The sequence below is a fragment of the Mercenaria mercenaria genome, chromosome 11 (genome assembly GCF_021730395.1).
Source record: "Mercenaria mercenaria strain notata chromosome 11, MADL_Memer_1, whole genome shotgun sequence".
Lineage (NCBI taxonomy): Eukaryota > Metazoa > Mollusca > Bivalvia > Venerida > Veneridae > Mercenaria > Mercenaria mercenaria.
The window spans coordinates 14,155,408-14,176,392 of NC_069371.1; the positions used below are offsets into that span (position 1 = coordinate 14,155,408).

Genomic DNA, 20,985 nt, shown 5'->3' on the forward strand with positions numbered 1-20,985 from the left:
TATTATACCAGATTCATATTCATTTCTTAATATATGTTATTATGTGAAAACAATATATTAATAGATAGCATAGGGGGTCTGTCTGCTAACCTGTAGATGTTGGATGATATTAAACCCCTGATTCATGCCTCCAGATCTTTAATTTTACTTGTAAAATGTATTTTGTCCTGAACTAATAAGATATAGTTAATTTCCCAGTATATTTAGTCAGGTTTTAAGTTTGATTGTGATTTAAACAGTATTTCATTTTCACTGTTATTTCTATCAAACGGCCCCTCATTGCGCCTCATTCAACCTTCAGCTTGGTATCCACCATGAATGATTTGTTTACATTTACTTCAAATAACATTTTGATGTACTACTCTCGCACGTTATTTGTAAATGCCTACGCCGGATTGTTTTATTCCGGGTTATTCCGGGCTCCGTGTCGAGTTTATAACTATGATAGTTATAGAGCTAGCATAGCAAAATACTTCTGGGTTGAGGTTTATGTTACGATATTTTCACCTGATCTATTGTAAACACGGCTCTAAATTATAACACCGTCTGTGATCAATATGGCTGAAAAGATTTTATAAAGGTAAGCATTGTTATTTCATCGAAAACGAACAGATATATGTTGATTATTTCCTTAACGAATATGCTTTAAACTATAAACGGTAGAGCAGAGTAAATTATGAATAATTATTTTAAACAATGGCGGTTGATAAAAGCAATAAAAGGTCGAAGTAAAAAGCTAAAGAGATTTTTTGTTGTGTCCTAATTTCGTACCTACTTTTTTACGTAGGTCTTATTAGTTGATATCAACGTAGTAAATCTATCTGCGAAAAGTCCTTTTGAAGCATAGAAAGTAACCTAGCAACATATTAGCATATTCGTATTGATTGAGTCTGTTGAATTTTTCAAATGGTCCAAATGACAAGAAAATATGGGTCCAAATCCGTGAAGAGTTTTTTACATCCACACGGCATTTAAAGACTGCTATGTGAAAATATCCCTAGGAAGTATAGAACACATCCAGAACGAATCCAAGCGACATTTAAGGAGACTCAGTTTGATAGAGTCTGGTCATGAGAGTAAATTAAGTGAGCAACATCTCTCACCCCCCCCCGCACCTCCCCCGCCCCCACCTACATATGACTTGAAAACTTCCACGTACTTCTTGCTAGCTCTTACGTAGGACAAAATGTCTCCTTACCAACTATTACAAGCCTTACAATCTGTTAACAAAATTGCTACTAGTTCCTACGCATGACATAATAACTCTTACGTAAAAACAGGGAAGAATATCCAACAGGGAAAGCCACGTTCCTAAAATGCAGCCTCCTAAAAGGCACACACGAATGACACACACACACACGCACGCACGCTCGCACACACACACACACACACACACACACACACACACACACACATCCCCCGACAGACGCACAAAGAAACACACAATGACAAATCAAACAAATACTGGAACACAGTGGAACACAGTGGGACACTGCCTTGGAACGATCAGTGGCAAAACAACCACTGGGGAGTTTAAACCGGTTTATGGTGCACCTAACCTCACTCTTACCCCATCATGTTCCAAAGTCACAAGACAGGGTAAATAAAAGTTATCCCCGTCAGGCGAAACCCTAACGTACGTAAAGGCAACAGAAGGCATGTAATGTAAAAGACAAAAATGCTCTTGTAAGACTTACTTATTCCAACGCACGACTTTCGAACTCTTACGAAGGACATCATTCGTCCACTCTGTATCCCTGCAGTCTCAAGCTTCATTGCCCTGTTGTACCGTTTGCGGTACATATATAAAAGTTATAGTTAGTTGAAGGTAGGAATAAGTAAATCGTCCTTACGAGGTATTATGTCCTGCGTTGGAGTTTGTATGTCATACTTTGGAGTTGTAATGACCTACTTACGATTTATTAAGACTTACGTATAACTAAGAAATCTCTGTGTTTGCACCATCACAATGTCTTACAAATCGGTGCCCGATGCAAAGGTATATACAGATGTTTTTATTACATACACGTTTTTATTCCTCGTTAAGTTACACTGGTTCCGGAAACGTCAATATTTTTCCATATACTGACGCCTGAATTTCATATCGGTTGCGTGACGTAATTCAGTGTTTGATCTTGCACTATTTTTTTAAAATTTATTTCAGTATTTTGTCAATCCTATTCAGGCTATTAAACACATTTATGACATTTACATTATATTTATACGTGTAGATGTGTATGTAATAAAAAGGTTATTATCTTTGCATCGGGAAATATGCATTCGTTCTTCTGCGGAAGAATATTGAGCTCCTAAAGTCGTGCAATATTTCCGCTGAGAACTCGTGCATATTTCCCGATACAAAGCTAATAACCTATAAATATAGAACATTATTGAGACAAATATTGCATCATGTTTTGTTGTATATCTATATTGTTGTCTTGCAAAATGACATAATGTTGACGATAATAACATAATTTCATCATATTTAATACCATAATTATATGTGCAATCATTCTCAATATGATATTCGTTATAATAATTAATATACTATTGAAAATGATAGGTTTATAGTTCACACTATCATACCGAGTTATCGTATATCAGTAAATAGTTCTACAGTTCCTACCTGTTACTACTGGTGTTGCTAACCTTTTTAATCAAAACGAGCGAGGCATAAATGATATCAGCTTTTATGTTAATTATTGTGTTGATTAAATTTAATAGATATCGTTTTTTCCCGGGACATGAACGGTACACTGGTATATAAAATACATTAGATGCCTTACTGTCTCAACAGCACGTGCGCGCACGCACGCACGCACGCACGTACACACATACACACGCTGTAAAGGTCTAGTGTACGATTTCGTTTTTCTTTTATAGAAATGTTTCCCAACAAGATATAAGATTAAAAAAGCATTTTTAATTATTTTTGTCTCCTTATATTTACTAACAGATTTGCTTCTTCAACATTAATTTCAATTGACTTTGTTTCATTATTGCTATTACAACACAGGTGTTTGGTTAAAAAAGGGCTTTAAGATACGCATGCGACGTTATTAAGTATCTGCTTTAATTAATTCTACTCCAATTACAGTGATTGCGAGTGACATCACAGCTATGTCTGACAACCCGGAAGAAAGTGCAGATTACCTTCGATTTGTGTATATGTATATAGACTTGGCTACGGAAAGTGTCTTAAATGTGTTTATAAAATGTTCGCCAAGTAATGATGCAGAGACCTTTTTGAAATCTGAAGTTTCTGAAACAAAGTTAAAGGTACTTAAAGATCGTAGAGTTCTGAATAAACAAGAATATGACACGGTCAATGCAAGACCACTGGATCTGTATCAGTTTGATATTGCTTTGTTGATCACGCTGTCGATCAATTTATTCTCGGCACAACAACTACCACCTCCAAAGAGAGGCTGGAATAATGATCCAAGGAAAGGAGACACATCGATCGCAGCGGACCTGCTACGTCTGAGGAAAATGAGAAATGTCATTGTTGGTCATTGCTCAAAAGCCCGGCTTGAAAAGCAGAAATTTGAAGACAACTGGAAAATAGTATCTGACATACTTCTTAGATTACAACATGAAGTAGAGCCAGACAAGGAAGCCGAAATGCAAAGAAGAATTGAAGAGTACCGAACGCGGAGATTAGATCCATGTTTAGGTGAAAAGTATGAAAGGAAACTGAAGAACTGGTCCCATGATATTTCCGCAATTCAAAAAGAGGTATTATATTTCACTTGAATGATTCAGCTCAATATCAAAAAATAAGAAATAAATAATGTCTTTCATCTCTGTTTATGGACGTTTAAAATGACGTGTAAAGCTTTGTAAAATTTGTTTCACTAAAAGAATAGAATAGAATGTCTCACCATCATTGATCTTTTGACAAAGTTTATGGCTTAGGGTAACCCATTTACCCCCAATGCTTTGCTGTATTTTAAGCACTGCTCCTTACTGGTAGGAACAATGCTAGAGCGTTTTAAAAAGATGATTTGTGTCCATTTCATGACCATTGTGTACAAAGTGTGTACTGCACATATAAGGATAAAATATTAGTTTGAAGACAAATATCAAAATTCTGTGATGCATGTCCCTCTGGTCAGATCGGTCTGTATCTGTACTAGTAGAGGATGAATTTCGCGCCCTGTGTGGCTGCGTTTGATATATGTAAAGCGCCTTTGAACGTGTTAATCATGAAAAAACATGAAAATCATATAAATCTGGTATAATAATAATAATAATTATAATAATCATTCAAGCATCGAATATTGTAAAAGAATACAATTCAGTATAATCATTCATCCCTAACTGTAAGCCTATGTCAAAGTGGTGATGATAAGACATTTAATTACATTTTGTTTTGTGGTAAAAAGAACTGTCATTTGTTTTGTTTTATTTGTTTTTAGAATGTATTTGTTTATGTTTAAGAAATATTTTATAGCAAAAGTTTTCTAACACAATTCATGTACAATGGGCGCAGCCTGAGTGATTTTTTTACGACGTATTACTGCCCGAGTGTATAAATAGTGTTAAAACACGGTTTTGCTATAAATTATTTCGATTCTAATATGCCCTTAATCTAAAACATTGGATAAAATATAGTAGCGCTCTTTCTTGGTCGCAACTAAAACATGGCGTCACCGAATGTTAATGTGACGTCATTCTAGCGTAAGTGTGTTTTAACAGAGAAGGCATATTTAACATATTACTTGATGTAATGTAAAACATACAAACCTATAAAGTGTTATACGCAGCATGAAATACAAAGAAAATCCCATACACTTAACTTAAAATTTTTGTTCAGTATGATAATATTTTGACTCCGCTCTATTTGTATTACAAATTCCATTGCTTTTTCTTCACACCATCCGAAGTTTGTAATTTTTGAATATTTATAAACATGTTTATTAGAAGTTCGGTACTAGGTGTGTTTTTTTCAGTCTAACATTTTTTTCTTTTAGGTGGAAGACCTAGCAAAGAAGCTTGAAGGTAAATTTTATCTTTATTATTTTCTTATTTCAAGTAAAGATATATCAGAAAAGTAAATAACACGGTACATTTTTTTTAACGGCCATTTTGTTGATATGACAACTTTTGTAAATATGCTTTCGTGATATGTGTAGAATTCCATCGTATTCTGAATTTCGAACTTATATGAAACACACTTTTACAGGTTTTGATGTCTACTTCAGAAATAAATCTGATAAATACGAAAGGTACATAAAGCTTTTGATCGAAGGTGGTCAGTTTGTTTTATTAACTTACCTGAAGACAGAAATAGCAAAACGAGAAACAGATCTTAGAAGTATTTTGAATAGGAAAAAGGACGTCCTGAAAAGTGTTGTCTGTGACCAAGAAGCTTTAAGAAAACTGTATCCTTTAGAGTCCGAATGTGGCTCAAATACACCGGATGATTTTTCATCGGATACATCTTCACTTTCCATTATAATCACCCATGTTTTGACACCCATGAGGCTGTGAAACGGTCAGTCAAAATGATAAGAGACGCTCATGAGAATTATATCGACGCCGCTCTCGCAGCGTTAGATAGTGAAAAGTTCGAAGATTATTTGACTGACCTCAAGGCAAGCATACAAGTCATCACATCATTCCTTCCAGAAGAGGAGAGAAGCAGTTGTTTGAAGAAATTAGAGGAATGTAAGAAACAGACAGCTGACACTGACTCTTTCAAAACCTACATGAATGAACTTCAGTCGCAAGGCTTGCAGATGAAAAGTTTTAAAGACATTTATATGGGTAAGTCTGTTTCCATTTGATTAAAAATAATCACACAGTCATACAGCATAGCAAGAGTGTAAACAATTCCAAAAACAAATGATTAAAGTGTAAAGATATTTAAGTTCTCAAGTTTCTTTACATACTGACATAATTTGTGTTTCACCATTGCTTTACAATCAATAATACAAATATTAAAATAATTTTAAAGATATAAAATATTTCAGAAACTTTGCAGAAAACGACAGATTTGCTTCAAAAAATGATAACAGATGGGGTAGAGTTTACGACTGATCGCGGTAAGTGGTTGTATGTACTTCTGATTTAGAAAGCTTGTTGCAACTACACCACTATAAATTAAGCTGATATGAAATGTACACCATTTTAACTTTTAATGTTAATCTGTAAAAACACTTTACATGTAAACAGCAGAAGGAACAATGAAACAATCTTTTAAATTCTTTCACATTCATCTTTACAACATTGCAGTTTTGCAATTATAAAACTTGACTTTTAACTGATTGTGTTCATTGTATATAGATGAAAACAGGTGCCAGTTATTAATTAAGACTATCATTAGTTAAAGGATTGAACAGATAACATTGTGTACTGCTCAGTATAAGTTCAATTGTTATTTTGCACGATAATATGACTTTATATGTAAAAACGTATAATCTTTAGTTGTCAGCAGCTTCTCTTTATGAATTTGCAGTATTAATTCTGAAGATCATTACGCTTGGTACTGACCATGAGAAGGAGAAATTAGCAGAGGATGTCATGACTGAGGTCTGGAATGAAGCAATTGATCGTTCGGATGAAAAGGACAATTTTCAGAAAGTTAGAGAAGAAGTAAACAAGATTTTAGTTGAAATAAAGAAAGCTCAAGGCGTGAAGAAAGTCGCCGTATCACAAGAATGTATCATTTTGCAAATTCCATGTTCGGCACCAGGCAAAATGCTGTCTCTGATCAATTATTTTGAAAGTGTGACTTTCCTGGAAACGCTGGACAACATATCAAAGGAGCTGGGATATTGTTTCAACACGGCTTTTAGGATGTTTGCTTGCTTTCCTATAGATTCTCTGCATGAAACAGTCACCTGCCAAAGTAAGAACATTTATATAGTTACCTCTGTCAGACAAGATACTTTAGTTTAATTGAAATTTACTCAAAATACAATATTAACATTTTTTATTAATAAATGATTTATGTGCCAGATTTATATACCAGTTTCCGTTAACACTAAATATCCTAGCTCAGGCTACCATACCAAACTAGCGTTGTTTTCATATATTAACGGTCGCATCAACTTTTTTGGTATCCTCGTTTGTATACCTAATCAGAGTCTAACAGTAACGTTCACATAAGTTAAACGCTAAATCCATAAATAAATCTATATATCCACTAAATAATTAGTCAATGTTGATCACGTTTGTGTAGGAAAACTTTCTTCCTATACAAGTGTTAATTTCACTGAAATTATATCGGTAACCTAAATGCATGAAAAAATACCATGTTTCAGCTAGATACAATGCGTAACATAATATTTATGCGCCGAAATATATAACCATTTTTTCTTAACTTGTACTTTCACGTTTGGACGTGTTACTTCCTTCACCCCTTTTGTCTTCCTCTCATCATATACCCCTTCATTTTACTTACCCTTCCTCCCTTTTACCCATATCTCCTTTTTATATCTTTCATACAGTCGATGGGGATTTTTAAGTAACCCGTCATCTATATCTTTCATTAATAGTTTCTATTTGCGGTTGGCATACTTTGAGATGTGTGGTTCTTGCTTGCTAAAGTTTGCGTATATTGTTTACTGACATAGGCGTAGTCTCATGTTGGGCGTGGCCCACGTTTACACCTACTCTAGATTTAAAGACATATGAAATTTACCATATCGCAAATAATTTTGTTATTTAAAGATCAGACAGAAACAGAACACACTGGTTTAAATATTCCAATAACTGTTTCATCACCGGCTGGAATGATGAAGTTAAAATCACTGTTGAAGAGTGAAAGGGTGACAAATTGTACAAACACTATTGCTGATGCCCTGTCAACGTATTTCGAAGACACAATAACACTAGATGTAACCGTGGACTTGAAAGAATTTAACAATGTCTTCGAAGGTATACAACAGTTTGCCTATAATTATTGCAACTCAAACTTGGGATCATGTAGAAGTATTTCTTGGCTTAATGTAATATAGAACCTTTAAATGTTTTGACTGTGTAAGTTTTGAATAATATCATGAACAGATAATGCATTATATTTCATTAATATAGATATAATGCTTAAATGTTAAACATATAATCAGGCTTCTATTTGTATATTTTCAGTGGAACTGTCCGACAAAGCTCTCAGTTATCACGTTTTATTTGTCTCATCTTAGAGTTCTTATTAAAACGGACAATGCTACTGTACAAATAACATTGTACTGGATTAACGCACTTTCAATTATTTCAGGGCTTGAGTGTTTCAAATAGTCATGCAATATACAAAATACATAATTTACTTTTGGGCACCCTTCATACTGGAGTGACTCTATGAACAGTGGATCGTAGAAAGACTGTTAAATTCCTAGATATTATTACAGTTGTTCTCCGTTTTTCAGTATTTTCACTAAAGAAACAAGTGACCCTTATGATCTACATTATATACAATATGTCTTTATGTTCGCTTTGAGTAAGTCAAAGCAGTACTGGGAATAGAACACTAAATTAAAATGCATGATGCAGACATGGTCCCAGGTAACTTTGGCCATGTCTACAATAAAACCGTGAATATAATATATTTTTTTTGTAAAAACAGAATTACTTTATAACAGACAGAGAAATCTACTCAATAGTTAAAAACTGTGATTTCAATATTTTTGTTAATGTTTTTTTCACGTATGGACACTTCTAAAAGACGATGGCCACTGTTACTGCGGAAACTCATGACTGGGTGTGGTAACTGACAGTTTTTAAAATCATTACTTACTTTTTGTTACATCATATACATATATTGTATCATCGTATGTTTTATCCAAACAGAAACGCAAACTTCGGAAAGTTCGAGCAACAGTGACGGTGATATGGAACGGGAAAGCCTAGTAGATTGCGTTAATGGGAGAAAACCAGTATGTGCATATTTTCTTACATCTTGATCGAATACTCGTGTTTTTCTCTCAAGTATAAATCATTACATATTCTTCAAAATAGTAATCAGTCGCATATCATGTTTTTCCCCTTTAGGTTGTGTATCATGTCATTTTGCCACAATGTTGGAAATACAGCGTCACGCTAATTTGTGTTTTCTGATAATATTTTATTGAATGTCTCAAATTCTCAATAATAAAATGCGTTATAAGTTTGAGGACATACTAGCCCAGTGGTAAATTTGTGCCTTGAATGCTTGAATTTAATCTTATTAGGTGTTACTTGCAAAAGAGTATGATCAAATAAATTGGTCTAAACTAGAGGATTTACCTATATATCATTACTTTAACAAGGTAACGCCCTTTGCTTCTTTCAGATATTAAATACAGGCCATGTCGATTTTAATGAACGGTTTAGATATGCCTTCCGCGAAGAACTGGCAGAACTATAAAGGATCCATGTATATTTGCAGACTATACAGAGTGTCTGAACCAAATAGACAAGGTATGTTTTTAATAAGATATATATACTTAATCTACCACAATCTAAATTTAGTGAATAGTTTTTTCATCATTGTTTTTAACTCAGCTATGTTTATTATTGAACAAACAGATTAATTACATTTCACCTGTAAATGTTATAACAAAATCATATTTAAGTATGAATTTATAGTACGTCAAGTGAACTAAAAACATACTAAATAACCTTTTTCAACTATGCTTACAAGCAGTTTATGTCAGTGTAGATGTATATTGAACGAAATTTTCCAATTAGTAAAAAACATGTTTAATAAATTACAATCTTGCATTACATAAAGTAACCACATAATTTGCCTGTCTTACATAAATATTTGATGACAATTGTTAAATTCAATTTTCTAGAGTATTATAATGGATGCATGGAAACAGCACAAACTTCCACCCGCCACAGACATCTTACTTGACCGCCTCATGAAGCACCCAAACTGGCTTGATGATACCATAAGAGCTCTACGAGACCCACGTGTCGGGTTGTTCTGTTTGGCAGACGCATTTGAGGGATTTACACGTAAGAAAGTTCATGCTTATTACGATTAAATAACTGTTAAAAAGAGCAGTGATGATCATAAAATACTATACCTACGTTGCTCTATCTGTTCCTAACTCAATTCTCTTCTATGTTGTATAAATTTGCATATTGATATACTGCTACAGAATGCATTACTAGTAACATATTGCAGTGTTGTTATAACGTACAATTCATACGTCAAGGTCACAAAAACGTGAAAGAAATCTTAGAAACACTGATGTACAAAGTTAAGTGCAGGTTATTTTAAAATGACTCGCATTTTTTAGCTTCCATTTCGGTTACAGAACACAATGACTTGGTTAATTTATGTAGACTTCAGATAAGATAAGGTAAGTTTTATTTAAAGTCGGCAAGAAGGCAACATTACAACATAAGATTTGAAGAGCTTTGAACCGACTTTAACAACATGATGAAAACATTTATAACATAATATATAAAAAGCTGTAAAAAGAGAGATAAATCAAACAAGTCATAATTAATTTAAGCTATGTTGGAGTTGCAGATCTTGACCCATGGGTCTTAAGACTACCCTAAAACATCTGTATTAAAAACTGAAACGAAATAGGACACTATGGTGTATAGCTAGAAATTGGGTTATAAAAGACCTATTATCCCCCCCAAATCAGATTTGGGGAACAGATCAGCAACTCCCTCATAGTCATACAAATTACAAAGCATTTACGGATAAAACATAGGCTATAAACATTTAAAACAAACACAAGAAGCATTATAGACGCAAGAAACATGCTTATCTGGGATCATACCTATGAGCAGGTGGTAGTTAAACACATTAGTGAATGAAAACACCATCAGATGATCATGTCTCTATAGCCCTGTATAAATGATACATAGACAAGCAGGTGTGACGAAAACATGGGCAAGCACATTGAAAGCAATAAATGGAAAGAAAATTAATCAACAAAGTAATAATAATTCGCTGTATTAGCACAGAGCAAACAAAAAAAATCAGAAAATAGATTAGGAAAAAAGCCAGGAAAATAATGCACAAATATATAAGGAAGGACATAACGACAAAGAATCAACACTGAATATTGACAGCAACTTCTGTATTGTGTCACTCCTTACGAGCACGCAACACACTTACAATCGGTTCCCGTCCATGAGGACATCAACTCCTTGAAATGATTGAAGCTTGTTGCAGTTCTGTACTCATCTGGTAAAGAGTTCAACAGCACGGGGGCAGTATATCTAAAGGATTTTTTTGCAAAAGTTTTTTACCAACTGCTATTGATTGAATTTTATCAGGATGTGCTTGCATCTTATTCACAGTCACGCAATTGTCCTTAAAGATACTGATAAATGTGATCCTAAATGAAAATTGCACAAACCGCGCACACCTACAACGTTTTAACAGGGTTTTTTTCTGTCCTCATGTATCCGTCAAGGGTTTTGGAAAAAAACGTATTATGTAAAACTGTTATGAGTACATCTAATGCAAAAAGATACGTAAAAATATATTACAGACTGTAATTAGGAACATGGTCAGTTACCATGAAATGACGACTGAATAAGAATACTCGGGAGGTAGGTCTAGTTTTAATTAACATTTATTTTACTTGTGGTTCAAAAAGCCTATCCACGACACTGCCAAACAAAATTTTGATCAAATTTTAACCGCCGCCTTGGGTTTAACCTTTGAACAATGCTCATGGTTGGTATTCATATCATATTTAATATAATTATTACATGCCTAATGTCAACAATTCATTGAAACAAATAGACGAGTTAAGCTGAAACAATATATGAAAAAATAATGTCACCTTCATCACCAAAAGTCATAAAGTCAGTAGAAAAAGCAGCTTAAATATTCAAATAATTCCCACTCATATGACATAGACTTATTGCTCCTTTGAACACGATGAAAACAGTTTGAAAGTATTCGGATGGCTTAAAAGTGAATAACACATTCAATATCATCGTATGAACCCATTGGAATTGTTGACAAATTATGTGGAGCTTGGATGTATAATTCCTGCTGTAACGTCTCTTTTATAGAACGTTGTAACATGAAAAATATTTATCTCGAATACACAGTTGTCATTGTGTGGTTCTTATGTTCATGGTATTGCTATATATTTGCAGTTACTGTACCTGTTCACTGGAACATATGCTTGGACAAGGACAAAGATGCAGATTCGCTATTTAACAAAGTGGTCGGTGATAAGCCAGCAAACGATAAGACAATTAAGCCTGCTCCCGTACTAACGGAACTCAATCAATCATTTGAACCATCTCCTATGAAAATAACGACAGCCAAAACCACCATGAAACTTAAGACAGAACCTGTAAAACAAGAAACGGAACTACATTATGATGAAACGGATGTCTCAAGAATGCTGCCTGATGGAGACAAAGGAACAGACGTCTTGAGGATTCCCAAAGGTCAGGATGAAATATGGCTTAAAAAGGAAGACCTTCATGCTAAATTGATGGAAAAGTTATACTCCTGTATACAAAGTCCCAAAGATTTGCCTGTTGCATTACATTATATGGACAAATTGAATTTGCATATGGATACAGTTGAAGTCGCCCGTGACAGGGTAACGTTTAGTATCTACATATGCTCACTTGATGCATTGCAAACTTTGGAACAGCTTTGGAGATATGGTGGACTGAAAAGATTGCTAGACAAAGAGATGATGGATCAATTCATGTTAACGGTAACACAATTTATTCTTTTGTGTTAGGAATGTCTTTATAAGGCGTTTTAAAATTAAAATTATATAACCTTAAGCAGGATTAAACAACAGAGACAGTATCTTGACCCTTTGCAAAGAGTATGTGACTAATCTCAACTAACTCAAGGAGTCTGCTTTTTAAGTTGTTTTTAGTTCAATTTGAAATTATCAATAACAAGAGTGCATGCTGAGATTTCAAATAGATATATTAAACCTTTTGACTGAGCGGTGGCGTATATCATAGACGTGATTATTCTTTTGCAACCATACGCAAATATCAGCATTTTCGTTCACGCTTTTAAAAGCGAAAACAAAACGTTTCAATTTCAAGCACTAAGTATCTGCTATATGAAATTGATGAAACGATCTTGGCATTTGAAGGCTCGTATAGAAAAAGTTTGTCAGTTTGTTTAAATATATTTTTGTATTTGTTTGAATTTTATATAATAAATTACCGGACAGGAGCTGAGAGCGGTTGCTGTTAAAGCCGGTCATCCAGTTGTCAATATTCAGTCTCATCTTGAAGTTTATGACGCAGATATAGAGCGATGCAGATCTTCGCTTATAAAGGGTAATTATCATATTCATGTAATTACATGACATGCCGAAGTGAAGTACCATTGTGTAAGGAAAAACGATATATGCGTATTTCTTCGGACATTGCTGCCTGTTATGCTCACTTAAGTCTAACGGGATATTTCACACTTTTCGTGTGCTTCCCATTACAGTATAGAAACGTGTAATGTTAGTAATTCCTATCTGGTCTATTAGAAGTTTTTGTTTGATAAGAAACAAAAAGACGCACAAATTTTGACATTTTTAAAGCCTGTTTATGTCAAACAGGTCACTTTCTAATCGTAGAAACACAGAATTTGTTAAATCGATATTCGCACTCAAAGTCGTGTCATTCCAATTTCACGATACAGATTTGAATAATACAGATAGCTTATATCCAATTATATATTTGTAACTCGTCATGGGTATCTCTAAATTATATTCTGGTACTTATAACACGTGTAAATGTTGAGTTCTGCTCAACCCGTGGCTAGAGGGCGTGGACGGTAGCTTGCATTTCCAATTTCCATTTCCATGAACAGGCTCAATCAAACCGAGCATGCAACATTTTCGTTTATGTTGTGTTGGGCGAGCTGTGGTTTTCTAGTTTTTCTATTTCATTTTTTAACATGCAATCTGAGAAAGTTTTCTATTCATAATGGAAAAAAAGTCCAGCAACACATATTATAGTTTATGTAGAGCATTAGTTTGCTTCATTATTTTTACAAACCTTTTAGTTTCTCGCTGAATACATAGACGAACTTATTATTTCAGTTATGTGTTTAGAAACAGTTAAATTAAATTAAATTAAATAAATCTTAAAGTCTTAAACTCAATAAAGGTTGTATCTATTTCATCAGTAATGCAGTTATGATTATTTAAAAATGGCCGAACATGTATGCGAACTCATTATTTGTCTTTCTTCAGGTTTCCGTCCGATGGATGTTGCAAACATCAGTGTACTGTCAGAAAAATGTAGAAGCAAAGAAACAATGCTTATAAGGGAAGTTGCAATATTTGCAATAGAATGCCTTCCTGACGAATTAAAGCATATACTAGAAGACCCGTTTGTCTCAGATCGAGTAAGCAGATTTTTCGAGTCGATTCCATTAGGAAATAAGTTCAGAAACGAACACGAGGAAGGGTCTGCTTCTATTCCAAAGTCAGTTGCTCAGTATTTCACAGAATGGTTGAATGATGAATTGGTAACGTATCTGACAAACCTCGACAATAATACAAAACAGCATCTCTTGTCAGTCGCAGTTTATCTTGTCTATGCAGCGGAAGCTGATGGTACTGTTGCAATTCCCTATGACGCAATGTCTGAAACTTATAACATGAAAGAGGTGAAGACATTATTTCATTCTGAGTCACAGGATCACGGCTATTGGGGTGATTTGATTAAGCTACCAAATGAAATGGCTGTTGACACAGTCACGTTACACATTGCTTGCAAAGATCTGATGACAAAGAGTGTCTTACGCCGAAGTAAAAACAACATTGATTTTCTTAGTCATTTGGTTAGAGACGTATTTGTCGCCAAGGTGATTTCGTGTACTAGCTACAAGGGAAGTTTGAAGACCGTCACAGACTCCTTCGAGTACGTGCAGACTTTAATAGGACTTTTCGAAATGGAGGTCTGGAGTAATGTGAGCGACAAGACTCAAGCAGAAGTTTCAATCTTTGCCTTTAAAACAGATGAACTGAGAGAAATAGGTATTCCTGGCAAACATAAGCTAACTGTTGATTGTCACAGCAACTTTTATACCAAAGATCTTATGGCCTCTGGGCCTGGTACGGTTGAGGTCACTAATCGAATTTCAGATGCCGGAGAAAAAATAAAGAGGTGTTTAAACGCAAATGCACAAACAAAGCACATTTCCGTTGATATTTCGGAAGTAGTGGATGATGATTCTTTGTCTCTAGAGGCGGGACTTCACTGGTTAAATACCGCAACGAGAAGACCTTTTGAAAAGCGATCCGTTCTCGACATCGGAAAGGATGGGAGATGTTACGATTTTGTTAGAGGTCTTTCTATTAGCAAGAAGATCGTAACTGGTCGGACCCTAAGCAATGTCGGCTTGTATGTTAACGTGACGCCGTCTCTATCAGTCTTAAGCTTAACAAATTGCCAGCTCAAAAGTGACCTGCTCAGAAATGTGTTGCAGACGGGACATTTTCGAAACATCATACATCTCAATATATCAGACAATGATATATTTCAAGGAAGCTGTCAACAAATGGGATTAATGAATATATCGTCGCTGGAGAGATTCGAAATTCAGAACTGTAGCCTAGGTGATGACGGAATAAAACTTCTAACTATGGACTTGCGTCATATGGAGAAATTAAGAGAACTGAACATAGCAAACAACAGAGTAACTTCCCGAGGACTGCTGGCACTAACAAAAGCTCTGAGCAGAAATAGATGGATATCCAGTCTTCGTATCCATAAAAACTACATTGGAGAAGAACGTAGCTTAATACTCGCAAGCTGGCTGGAATCATTGCTCCTTCTAGAGGTGTTGAACATCAGTGAATGTGGAATTGGAGATAAAGGAAGTCCAATAATTGCCAACGCTCTTGTTAGCAGGTCTTTGATGAAGCTCTCTATGCGAAAGAACGGCTTAACTCCAAAGGGATCTCGTGATTTTTTCAAGCACTTCCAGCGACCTGTACATCTTGACCATTTGGATTTCAGCAAAAATACACTATTTGCAGTTTCAGACAGAAGGGGTTTTGCCTTGGCTGAAGATTTGTCTGCGACCCCATCAGACGAACCGTTCTTACAATTTCTTCAACATCCAACACCGATGAGTCATTTGTCTCTGTGGAATACTTGTGTAGGTCAGAAGCGCTTATTTCAGGGTTCGCAGATCATCAGATGTTTTGAGCAAATGACATACCTATGTCTTCAAGAAAATAACCTTTCAGATGATTTTGCTAAGGATGTAGCGAACTGCATCTGTCAGTCAAAATGTTCCTATCTCCAGCACTTCAATCTGCGGCAAAATCATATTGGGAACAAAGGAGCGATAGATATAGCAAAGGCGTTGTCTGAACAGAAGTACCTGAAGGAAGTTCTTCTAGACAGGAATGAAATAGGAGATGATGGGGCGAACCAAATTGTGAGCAGCTGTATTTCGATACCATCTATTGAACGCATCGACTTGTCTTGCAACAACATCTCACGAAAAATGATGGACAATATTGTTACGGATATGGCAAAGAGAATCCAATGCAAACAAGGAAACATACCAGAATATGAATATAGCCAATGTGCTGATACAAATATTATCAAAACCCAACACTCGTTTGATGAGAACAGTTTCAACATTAAAAGAGACGGTGAGAAATTTTTCATCACAATGTAGAACTGTCAAATATTTGATAAGCTTGAACGGAAGTATGGCAAAAGTACGTACAAATTTCCGAGGTAGAGTATCACAATCACAATCTATTTTCAAAAACCATTTATGGAAGATATGCGTTTAAGTATAGATGGCAATCATCTGTTTGACAGTGTAATATTACAGAAAAAAAATCAAAGTTTTAAGAACGTAAATTTTCTAAAACAAACATTCCATGGGTGTATATATTGATGGATGTGTATATTTAAAAATGCATAGCCATAGGTAGTCAACAAGGACAAAACAAGTCTTTGAAAGAAGACAGTGGAACACCGTCTCGGAACGGTGAGTGGCAAACCACCACTTGAAGGAACACAGTGGAACACGAGTGGCAAAACACCACGAGAGAATTTAAACCGGTGTATAACGCGCAACACATAACATTACAGGACATTGTGATGGCGCCAGACAAATCCCTTAAACAAGTGATGGTAACAAGAAGCTTGACGTATAAAGTAATATCGTCTAGTAAAGTTTAATACGGTTTTAATATCAATACATATAAACATTTCATTTTTTGAAATGCCAGTTGTTTGTTTTTTTATTTATTCATCTTCGACTCTGAAAAATACAAAAGCAACTATTCACATGCTATGAGCTTTTCAATTTATTTGATAGAATCAATTTTACAATGTGTACAATTTTCAAACTGTTGCATGTATTCATCGTGTGTTTTGTTGCATGTATTCATCGTGTGTTTCGGTCGAAGTATAATAAGTATGTAATGTTTTCATTTAAGTTATGCATTTACTTTGACATTCATCGAAAAGATTGTTTCTATGCATTCTACCAATGGTAGAAAATCTATTTAGTTGATTAAGATTAAATGTTGTTTGATAAGTGATTTCCATCCCGTTATCTTAGGGAGGTACCTCGTAATGACAAATCGGCAAATTACGTGTACTCCGTGTGCGAGTTTCGCACGGAAATTATCGAGTGTCATTACGGGTCTTGTATTTTACGTTAATGTATTATTCCATATTTATGATGGAATGTATGGTATCTGTTCTCAGTTTTATTTAATATCAATTTAATGACTTCATTACTGAGTTGAAGTAATTGGGTTATGATTTGCTATTTCATATTAAGCAGAAACATGTACAAGTCATATTTAATAAAAGGAAAAACTACCTCTCCGGAGGGTGTGCCTATACAAAAAGGCGGAAATTACCTAAACAATACAATACATGACTCTAGTTGTGTTTATTGCTAAATATTTTTTTTAAATGTACGACTAATTATGGTTCAATGTAGAAACTGGGATATTATCCACTCTTGAAATGTTCGTTTATTTCATATTCATGTTTTACTTTATCATAAATGTATGATCATGTGGCTTAAATATGTTTTAAACACTTTTCAGATACCAGTTTCTTCATATTGTAATAAGAAGAACTTTGTGTTTTAAACGATAAAGCATTGTCCCATGCTGCAATGCATATAAGTTTGTTTTGTTTCATTCAAACTTTTACCGTCTTTGTAATTTTTCATGTCTTCTCCTATTTTAATATTCTAAGGGTGAACTGAATTCGACCTGTATTTTAAATTGATTCTGATATTGATGCATCAAATCCATCCATTGATTATTTGAGTTAATTGATACTTTCCATAAGAAACCATCATTCGCATGGGAAATTGTGTTATCATATTTAGATTTTGGATATCGTTGTTTTGACACGTGCGCCAAATGATGAATGAGATTATTTGGATAAAGATATTTTTGTAATACATATAAGAAAGATTGTATATACAGAAGTACGTGTGCACATGCAGGAGTATTTAAATCAAAATACATCTAATAAGTTATATTCAGTGACGCATAAATTGTTATACCAGTACGTTTTCACTAAGCCCGCCCGCTTAGCTCAGTAGGAGAGTGTTGATCTACGGATCGTGTTCGATCGCCGGACGAGGTGAGTGTTAACGGTGATGATTTAATAGAAGACATTTTGCCTGAAATCATTTGTCCCCACTAATTCATGTGGAGAAACTGGCAATAACTTGAGGAGAATAGATTAGTGCCGGTATCCATAACCACTGTCCGTCGTTACGAAGCTGAAATACTTTTGAAAAAGGCGATAAACCAAAATAAAACGCATTTTCACAATGTTGTTATTAAGTTTGTCTGTCGTATAATTCTATGTTTGTGTCTTCACTGGGTTTTCAAATAACAACGATGGCGGCTTCTATTTAAGAATGTATTGCAAATGGGCGAATAAATATTTTTGTGAGGACTACGTTTTTTGATGATTTCAAAATTCGGTAAATCGTATAAGGTAAAAAAAATATGCGTTCATTACTGAATAAGTTTGTGCAATTTTAGTTGCTATCGAAGATCAAAGATTGTGTTTATTTCGATTTAACGTGAGAAATGGGAGAATTATCTTAAATTGTGATTTTTGTTGACTTTTATTTATAAAAAGTTTTTATTGCGATTAACCTAAATTCACTTTGTTGTTAAAGTGACAACGGTTTGGAGTCTTTTTCGGCGACGCCGTCTAAATTCGTTTTCGTTACCTATGCCACGTGACTTCTGTTTGCAAATCAAACTACTTGATAACGCATTATAGATAATTTATCAAAATGGAAGATTTATGCAACACTCTGCCTGATTGGACGAGTGTCAATTTCTTTCACTCTGTTGATTGTGCTACGCTGAGTGAAATGCAGACAAAGCGTTTATCCTAAACGACGCTGTTCACAGTTTTAAAGCTAACTTTGGCTCAGTATATTTAACAAGAATATTGATATATCTCAAAATGATAAGTAAGTTTAATAAATATGATAAAAACCTGTTCAAATACCAACATATATCAAATTAAAGAAAGAGCTGAATACGGTCTGCGTATCACATGAATAAGGGTGTGATAAGAGTCTTTTATGTAGAGAAGTGCTTTTTAAAAGATTTTCCTTGTTAAAATTGTCGTCTGTATATGAAAAGGTTTCTTGCTTTTGTGACTTATTCAGATTGCATATTAAAATGAGTACTTGTTTGCTTTGATATATTTGTTATGAATTATTTAACTGATTTATTATAATGAATATTTTTCTTTAGTATGGTATGCAAATATTAAACTCAGTTGAAATCTGTTTAATTATATATATGCTATATAATGACTGAATCTCATTACACTGAAATGAAGGTACGCTGCATACAGTTTATCTATGTGATATGACTACGGTCAAACTTTGCTTATGAAACAGAAATATTGAAATAATTACAATTGTATGTTTTGCTTGACCTTCACTTTTTTATAGGTGTGACGTCATTGTCCAAAGATTCGTGAATAGCGAATATGCAATTGTTAAAGCGGGATCAGTTGGCCTATTTTAGAAATAAATAAAAATAATAAATAAAAAAATCCTTTAATTGATTTTTTTCTCATGTATTCTAATCAAACTTGATTTGTAGCATCTTTATTAGGCCCGCAGCTAACTTTGTTCAGCTGGGACATTTAACCCCTTTTAGGGGCTGCTAGAGCTAAAACTAGAAATGCCTTTATACAGCGTCTCATGAACAGCTTGGTGGATCTTTGTCATACCTGGTCTGGAGCATCATTATAAGGTCCTCTTCCAAACTTATTTATATAGGAACTTGGGCCCTATTAGGGACCACTATAGCTAAAAGTAGATATGCCTTTCTTCGCATTAACCACTAAAATGTAATGGATTTTGTGTAACAATATCGTAAGGTCTCCTGTTATTTTGTTACAAATGGGGATAGGGACCAATTTAGCTAAAAATATAAACACGTTTAATGACCTCTTCTCATGAACCGCTTCATGAATCTTCATCAAACTACTGCTGTAATTATTCGTCTAAGGATAAACGAAACAAAATTGCAACCCTACGAAACCTTTGCGAAAAAGTAAAAGAGAACCATTTAAATTGTTAAAGTGCGGTGTTTAGTTTTGCAATTTGAAAAATGTTAGATGAAAGATGAATGTTAGATGAAAAATTCATAAACTTCTTTCCTTATTACAATTCGCCGACCATCATTTTTAAAGATATTTCTTGTTTATTCTGAGTTATAATGTAATAAATAACTCATTATACAGACTTATATATTATGATTTTTTCCTCTTGGATCATGTTGCTGTTTAATAACACTATAAATCATTAAATAAATCTTTAAAGTTTTTCCTGACTACTTTTTCTGCTTGGCTGACTTGGTACTAGGTCTATTTAAGCGATACGTTGTAAATGTTTCATGGATGTATGGGCCTCTGATTTTTTTCTGGCCTTCTTTGTGACAAATAAAATCAGATGCTCGTATCCAGTTTACACTTTTGATAAAGTGAGAATTGTAATTGGCACCAAGGAAACTTTGTTAGTAATGGCAGTTTATACTACAA

General features: G+C 34.3%; 2 protein-coding genes across 2 annotated transcripts; both read left to right on the top strand.

Annotated features, from left to right (window-relative positions):
- The first annotated feature begins 3,078 nt into the window (after window positions 1-3,078).
- LOC128547027 (E3 ubiquitin-protein ligase DZIP3-like) lies at window positions 3,079-5,639 on the top strand. The gene is made up of 3 exons (XM_053518587.1): window positions 3,079-3,738; window positions 4,977-5,004; window positions 5,189-5,639. The coding sequence occupies exons 1-3, from the start codon at window positions 3,121-3,123 to the stop codon at window positions 5,494-5,496; spliced, it is 954 nt and encodes a 317-aa protein (XP_053374562.1). The 5' UTR covers window positions 3,079-3,120; the 3' UTR covers window positions 5,497-5,639.
- Window positions 5,640-9,274: 3,635 nt separating this feature from the next.
- Window positions 9,275-19,631, top strand: LOC123531544 (uncharacterized). Its single transcript, XM_053518586.1, has 5 exons — window positions 9,275-9,402; window positions 9,780-9,945; window positions 12,070-12,647; window positions 13,128-13,236; window positions 14,148-19,631. The coding sequence occupies exons 2-5, from the start codon at window positions 9,789-9,791 to the stop codon at window positions 16,592-16,594; spliced, it is 3,291 nt and encodes a 1,096-aa protein (XP_053374561.1). The 5' UTR covers window positions 9,275-9,402; window positions 9,780-9,788; the 3' UTR covers window positions 16,595-19,631.
- The last annotated feature ends 1,354 nt before the right edge of the window (window positions 19,632-20,985 follow it).